Here is a 7,701-nt window from a genome sequence, read left to right as displayed (position 1 = left end):
TTGCAGTTGGTTCATTTCAAAGCTGCCTCCAACTGCAGCAGCATAAATATTTTGAGGCGGACCAACAGATGCGACTTCACTGGCAGCAGGGCACCTGTGGGCAACTTGAAAGAAAGGTTGGGGACAAAATTTATCTCTGCTGTCTCTAGGAGTCAAAATGACTAAATGGCACAAAATCATAGGAAAGATGCCTGGTGTGTACAGATGCCAGGTGGCCCAGGAAACCGTGTAAAAGGAGGGGAACAAAGGAAAGGTGTTTGCTAGAGAAATCTCTAAGTGTTGGTAATTGAGGATATTGTATATGTAAATATATTACCATTTTTCATCCATTCCTTCCTGGCCTCAATTTAGGACAGTGCAAAAAAGAAAATAATAAAAAAGAGACCAACACATCAGAGAACGTTTTCCGTATTGTTTTCCCATTATTATATTTCTTTTTAAAAACATTTTTGCAAAATCAAAATATATGTACAATATTTTGCCCTTTTAATAAAAAATCCTTTTTCTTATTCACAAATAGGAGAGTAATTAATTACAAACCAAGCACCTCCTGGGGGGAAAAAGACATGTTACATCAGCAAACAAAAAAAGCCTTCCTTTTTCCAATCAAGAAATAGTTTGACATTTCTTCAGAAGGATTACCTCATAGTACAATTGCATTATGTTCCCTAGTTTTTTGAGAAGAAACGCCTCTTTTCAGTTTTCCTCTTGCCTAACCTCATTTTCCAAAGTTCAATGGATTTCTGTAAGGTCTGAACGTCTCACGTCTCCCGGGGCTCACTCAGTGAGGAGTGGGCTTCACCCTCGACCTCCCAGTCCTGGCCCAACACACTTCTCTTGCCCTTACAACTCCACCATGCCAGCTCCTCCCTCGCTTAGTTCACAGAAAACGCAGGCAGGTTTTGACTCAATGGTTGGCTTTCTTTTGCTTGTACTTCTCCACAGACGGGGTCACAATCGATCTCCTTCTATTCCTCCCACACCTTCCCCCACTGCATCCACTGGGGGGGGGGGAGGGATTCTGGAGGGATCCAGAAAGAGGGGAGAGATGCAAGAGGTGGAGAGCAGGTGCCTCAAGCCTGGACTCCTCCTGGAGGCCTCGGCCCCATCTGCAGCACAGAGGAGAAGCTATCTCCAAGAGGGGAAAGGGGCCAGCTGACAGTTAGGAACACACTGCATGCCCTCTCCTCTATCACTGGGTATGCTGCGGTGGGTCCTCCCTGGTGCCTTTATGCCTCTTTCTAATCCTCTCTTGGCTTCAGGAGGAGCTGGTGAGCGGTCTGGGAGATACGAGCAGTGTATTTCTCTGCTCTGGTTCTGCAAAGCATCTCTCAGCCCCAGCTCCTAGCACTGAATCCACTCCAGACAAAAACTAGAGAGCAGCAGAGAGAGAAGACAAAAAGTCTCTCTTCTGCCATCTAGTAGTCACTGGGGTTTTCACAGACCAGACAGACAGACAGGCTCCTCACTCCTTTCTCCTACCTACCTACCTACCTACCCCTCAATTGCCTCAGTCTATCGGGAGAGGACGGGTGTTAGGCAGCTGAGCTCCCTCACTCAGGGGGAGATTTGCCTGATGACCCAAAGAGTTCTACAGGGATCCCATCCAGCTTTGTTGAGATCAGCCATAGTGGGGTGGGGTGGGGTGGGGGTGACCTTCTGCTTCTCTCTGCCACACACACACACACACACACACACACACACACACCTTCTGCTTCTCTTTCCCTACATGAAAAGGGCAATGATTGAAAGATCTCCCTGCTCTCTGGCCTAGGGCCAGCCCCATTTCTGGAGGGGCATCCATGTCAGGGAATGGTCACTTGCCAGGCTGTCTGCAGTGGGCAAAAGGGGAGAAGCAGCCTGAAAAAGCCAAGAAGATTTTAAACTTCAGGCTGATTTCAGGCAAACCGCGAACCCGCTGTGGGGTTCCAGACCTGCCTGGGCATTCAAACACAGATTTGCTGGGAGCAGGCAGACAGGGGGGCTGCTGTGCCAATCCCAGGGTGCTATGGGGCAGCAGCTTCCAGGAGACTTTGGCCTCTGCCCCCTGGAGAGGCCCAGCTCCTGCCCACAAGCAGCCCCTTGGCACCAAAGCCTTTTGCAAGAGAGTGGAGGAAGCCAGGGAAGAGGCTCAGTGCCCAAGAGGGCTCCCTGAAGCATGTTTGGAAGGGAAAGCTGAGCCGTCTTTACTGCCTGGACATGGCCAGCGGATCTCCCCAGTCTGAAAGGCAGAGAGATTCCTCCTTCGCGGCAACTCCCCAGAGTTTGGGGGGGTGGAAGCCGAATGCTGGAGAGATCCCTGCGAGGGATCATTCTGTGCGCATCTGTGGCAGCCGTCTGGACGCCGCCTGTTCTATTCGATGCTAATCCTCTTTGGCAGCCTCTTCTCCCAGCAGAAGCTCCTACAGCTCTGAGGGGCCCTGGATGGATGGAAACTGTTTTGCCAGCAGGATGAGCAATAATGCAGTGTCTTTCTGGGGAACTCAGAGGGCAGCGGTGCCATCAGGAATTGGCGGGCCCTGAGAAACCCAACCGATGCCAGGCCAAGCTGGTTGTGTGACTGGCAGAGGCTCCTGGAGGCCACGGGGTCCATTCTGGCAGCCAGCTCAGACAGGTTCCCAGGACTTATGGAGGAAAGACCCACACAAAGAGGGAGAGGCAGCCGTGGAGCCCGGGGGGTGCAGCCACATCTCTCTTCTACTTCCTTCTCTTCAGTCAGGTGTTTGCACCGCAGTCCCTGATTCAAGATAGGCTCAGGAAGAGCCCCAGCAATTCTGGGGATGCTCACATGGTAACCAGGTGGACTCTTTCCTCTGGATCACATTTAGGGCAGCTTCGGTTGGCCCACGGCCACAGTGGACGCTGGGACTTGCAGAAGCCTCCCTGCACAAAATTCTTAAGCTAAGGGCACTCTTTGCAAAATCCTCCTGTGCCTCCCAAACTCTAGAGAAGCATCTCTGCTAGCGCCCCATCCAAGCATCAGACATTACCAAGCCCATCTTCCACACTTCAGAAGGCTTTGTAGTGCAGCCACTTCTGGCCAGGCCATCGGGTCCTGCCTACCTTCCTTCCCCAGAGGCTTCGAGGTTTTCTGCAAACAGTGTTTGGTTCTTCTGTGCCAGGAAATTGGTGTGAGAGAAGCAGCTGTGCCTTGCCCATGCGCACACCTGCTCCCAGCCCCACCGCTGCACATGCCCCTCATGCACTCACACCCATGGACTGGGGAGTGGGCCAGGGAGGGTCTCTTCTCGGTGCTGGAAGAACAGTCCTGTTTCCCTCGGAGGCCCAGAGATGGGCCGGGGCTGCCCTTGGGGACAGTAGCTCTTGCCAGTCTGGGCATCATTGCACCCCCTCCTCCTCCACGTAGGTCGAAGGGAACCAGCCAATCTGCAAGAAATCAGGAGGGAGCATAAGGACGGAGGGGCAGCCCAGGATGGGACCAGGCCAGGCCTGGTGGGGAGGGGCTGGGAGGGCTTTTATGACTGAGTAGGCTTCAGAGAACAGGGCCTGGCACTGGCCTTGTGCTCAGCTGGATGCATCACTGCTCCCCGGCTGGATGCCCCCTCCCCAATTCGGAAAGAAAAGCGGCAAGAGAGGGCCATGCCCCTTCCAGAGGCTACTTACTCGGCCATTGGCCTCTCCCTTCCACCAGCCTTGATCCCCGCCGATCCGGCTGTAGATTTTCACCACGTCCCCTTCCTGCAGGGAGAGCTCCCGCATGTCCCGGGCAGCAAAGTTGTACCTGGCCACTGCAGTCCCGATGGCCCGAGGGGTGAAGACTGATGGGAGGGAAATATAAAGGAAGAAGAGTGAAGGGGCTTCCCATGGCATGGCCTGTCCATCTCCCAAGACAGGCGAGAGCAACGTCAGCACGTTCTGTGGCTTCTGGCTGAATTTTTCTTTCTTTCTGGCCACAAGGAGCCTTTCTCAGCTGCTGTTTGGCTGCCCTGCCAAAGCTGGACTAGGACCTGGTGGCTGATCTGCCAGCTGTGGGCAGAGGGTCACCCTGTCCTTTCTTAGATGGCCAGCAGGTGTCACTGTCCTTCAGCAAATGGATGGGGGCCTCTGCATGCATATAGATATATAGATATAGATATAGGTATTATACACCTACTATATTTATTGTATTGAGAGAGAGAGAGAGAGAGAGAGAGAGAGAGAGAGAGAGAGAGAGAGAGAGAGAGAGAGAGAGAGAGAGAGAGAGAGAGAGAGAGAGAGAGAGAGAGAGATATCTACCTGACCAAAAAGGAGTGGAGGGATTCTGAGAAGTGAAGTGGTGGCCCTGAGGACTGAGAAAGGAAAAATTGTAGGAAGCGCAGGCAGCTGCAGAAAAGAAGTTAGAGGGAAATGGAGGCAGCAGGAAAAAGGGGAGGGGGGGGAGACAGTATTAAAGGGGGACATTTATGAAACGGGAGAAATCAGCAAGGCAGGGGAAAAGCCCACCCAACCCACACGGCTCTTCATGCTTCGGCCTGACAGGAAGACAGAGGTGCTCTGCGTGGCTGGCCAGCCTCTCAACCCCGACACCCTCCGGGCAGTCTCTCCCGCTTCCTCCCCAGGGGAAGACCCCACTGTGGGCTGATGTTCACAGGGGGAGCCAGGCCCGGAGGGGAGCAAGCAAAGCATCTGCCTGGGAAGGGCACCGGTCCCCTGCAGGGCCAGGGAAGGCTGTCTCCAGAGGAGCAGGCCCAGCAGAGTCAGCATGTGGGAAGGATTTTGCCCTTTCCTTAAAGCACCAAACAGCAGTTGCTCTCAGATGCGGCTGCCCAGCTAGGGCCGACCAGACTATGAAGCGCAGCTCGGAGCAAGTGGGCAGCATCTGAAAGGACCACTGAAGGCATTTGGAATCCCCTCCCCCCAAGAGCCCAGATGCAGGATCAGCTTCAGCAACACACTTTCTCCTCCTCCTGGTCAAAATGAGTTTTGGGGATGAAGCCAGAATCACACAGGAAGGACCGCCCCAGCAATCTCGGCCCGAGCCATAAAAAAGTTGGATGGAGCTTCCGGATCCATTTGGCCATCGGTCCACTTGCTTGCCCACACTCAGACCAGCCCCTCCTTCATCACTCACCCCTCACCCGCGGGAGGAAGGGGAGACCTTGTGGTCAGTTGGGGAGTTTGCACAGATTTGGTGCTTTCATGAGAGAGCACGGCGGAGGGCAAGGAATTCCTGCTTTTTCCTCAGGGGTGGGGTGGAGGGAATGTTTGACCTTCTCCCCATCAAGGCTCGGAGATATCTGGCAAAAACCCCTCCCCTTTCAAAGCGACTCCAACGTTCTTTTCATAAACTCAAATTCAGGTGTTAAAATTGTTCTGTTTCAGCCTCAGGACATTTAAGAATTTCTTTGGTATTTCTGTGATTATATAGAGTTTGAGATGCTGCCCTGAGTTCCTTCTGCTGGGAGGAACGCAGATGAGCTTCCAGAGAGGAAAAGAGAAGGAGGGGCTGTCTCTTTCCCAGCCCCTCCCTGCTGGGGAGAGTTTGGCAGCTGGGGGGTTGGAAAGCTGGAGGTTTGTTGAAAACACCTCCCTCCAACCCACTGATTGAAAAGCAGCCACTGGTTAGACTGGGCCCTTGCTGGGCTGAGCCACTATGGTAGTTGCTCTGTGTGAAAAGCCATGGGGTGTTGGGTCTTGAAAGGTTGGCAGGTGCCCCAACCCCATAGCAGGAGTCTTTCGACTGCTGGACTTCTCTGCCGGCCAGACAGACCTTCAGGAACCCGCTGGTGGGGCCTGGGCCTTCAAGGGGCATCCTGGGGGTGCCAGCCATGCAGCCACAGGGCTTCTACTTGTGGGAGCAAAAGGGGGGGGGGCTCCTTTTGCAAGCTCTCCATCTGCTCTGTGACCCCCAGCAGGACGAGAGAGTCCTTACCCGGGGATCGAGCTAAGGTTCTTGAGGCCGAACGTTCCCGGGATTTGTACGGATACTTTAACGTTGTGTCCAGCTGTTTGAAGCTCTCCTTCAGCGAATGGGCTTGGTAGTACTCCACCAATTCCTGCAGAAGACAGGTCAAAGCCCATGAGCCCCTTGAAGCCCCCAGGAAGACCAGGTCCAAGACGGGGCTTGTTTTTCTCAAAATACCAACGTACCAAGAGGCTTTCAAACTTTTTTGCTTCTGTGATGTGGATCCAGTTATCTTTTTCAACCACTTTAATATGCTTGACCTCGTCATTAAACCTGCAAGGGAGAGGGCAGAGGTTTCAGAAGTTCATCACAGGGAAGTTTCCCACCCAAAAGCCCACCCCGCCATCACCCCCCCAGATTTGCCCCATGGAAGAGGCTGGCAGAGCTGGGCTTAAACCTGCCAGACTTTAATAGCCAAAGGTCCCATTTGGTGTGGGTGCCCCTCTGTGCTGAAATGCTGGAAGGTTTGCTCCACTGGGGAGGCCAATCAGGCCAATCTCTTGAGGGCTTGAGGTGTGAATGTGGTCTCCCAGGGAGGACCATGATCCAGGCTAATTTTGGATCCATTATTGGAAGCAGAGAAGTTATCTTTGGCAAACTCTAAAAGCAAGAGCTCTCCTTCAGCAAGTACAAAGAGGTTTGCAAGGCCAGTTTAAAAAGGGCACCACATGGCGCTTGCCCCAGGGCCACCCCTTAAGCCATGTGTAACTCTTTGGAATAGGAAGATAGGAACGGTCTGGAAACTAGCTGGGGTCCTGCAGGGCTGTGTGAACCCATCTCCTGATTTTGGAAGAGGCCCTGTGTGCCCCTCAGGGGTGCGAGAAGGTGCCCTTCATGAGCCACTGACTTGATGCTGATAGCAAAACGCTCGGCTTCGGCTGGCCTCTCCCGGATCAGGTAGGTCCCGCTGGCATGCTGCTTCAGGAGGTTGTCCGTCTGCTGCCTCTCCATGTTGCCTGCAAACCTAAGAGCCACCCTCTGGGTTAGGAGAGATCCCCCTTAGATACCCCAGATGTCCCCTTGATGTTCCCAAGCTGCACTGGTCTGCAAGGAGGCCCCTGATGCAGAGAGAGGAGTTGGGAAACTGGGTCTTGGTCATCGGAGGCTCAGCCTGGGGGCAGAAGCAGCCACCCCTCCCTCTTGGCAGCTGGGTGTTTCTGGCCCTGCAGGGCTTTGGGGAAACGGGGCCTTGCCTGCCGGAGCCCTTGGCAGCCCCGATGTCTTCCCTAGGCAGGTACGGAAACGTCCACTAGCCAAAAGCCCAGCTCACAGTTCAACCCTGAGCTGCAGAAAGTCTTCCATCACAGGGCTCTGTATTTCAGCCCCGCCTTGCCCACAAAATCCCAGAGTTGGAACGGAAGGGCCTGAATCCAACCCATAATCCAGCCCCTCCTTTAGGGAACTGCCCCCCCCCCATCTCTCCAGATCATTGAATCTACCATCCAGCTGGTTTCTCCTAACACTGCTTGCACTCTGTGGCCAGAGAGAGCTGGTCTTTTCCTCCAGCGTGACAGATTCCAGAAAGTCTCCCCCACCCTTTAATTTTTCTTTTCTCAAGGCTCAACATCTCCACCAGATGCTCTCCTTATGGCCTTTCTCTGACTCTCTTCTAAGTTCTCTGAAGACTTCTTAAAGCTCAGCACACAGAACAGGGCAGCACCAATAAACAGATCTGGCCAAGGAAGAACTCGGGAGTTCTTCTTTCGTGGCATCTCTGGTGCTGTTGATGGAGCCCAGCACTAGATTTGCCTTTCTTTCACGGTTGGCTCGTGTTTAATTTTAACAAATGATTATTC

General features: G+C 53.5%; 1 protein-coding gene across 3 annotated transcripts in view; it reads right to left on the bottom strand.

Moving 5' to 3' along the window:
• Positions 1-419: 419 nt before the first annotated feature.
• VAV2 (vav guanine nucleotide exchange factor 2) overlaps positions 420-7,701 on the bottom strand; it is a 123,442-nt gene continuing 116,160 nt past the window's right edge. The window contains exons 23-28 of one of the 3 annotated variants that reach the window (XR_011601118.1): positions 6,753-6,869; positions 6,091-6,178; positions 5,873-5,996; positions 4,237-4,289; positions 3,625-3,779; positions 420-3,387 (exon numbers count right to left, since the gene is read on the bottom strand). Coding sequence is in view for 2 of the 3 variants with exons in the window: in XM_070955858.1 (XP_070811959.1) it covers positions 3,340-3,387; positions 3,625-3,779; positions 4,237-4,323; positions 5,873-5,996; positions 6,091-6,178; positions 6,753-6,869 (619 nt within the window). In the remaining variant the exon portion in view is untranslated. Of the gene's footprint in view, positions 3,388-3,624; positions 3,780-4,236; positions 4,324-5,872; positions 5,997-6,090; positions 6,179-6,752; positions 6,870-7,701 lie in introns of all 3 variants that reach the window. The other 2 variants (XM_070955858.1, XM_070955859.1) reach the window with 2 other exon arrangements.

Source organism: Pituophis catenifer, unplaced genomic scaffold (assembly GCF_029215685.1).
Source record: "Pituophis catenifer annectens isolate HBS135680 unplaced genomic scaffold, rPitCat1.0.hap2 SCAF_17, whole genome shotgun sequence".
Lineage (NCBI taxonomy): Eukaryota > Metazoa > Chordata > Lepidosauria > Squamata > Colubridae > Pituophis > Pituophis catenifer.
The sequence above is the reverse complement of the archived record's forward strand: the minus strand, read 5'-3'. Positions and strand labels throughout refer to the sequence as shown.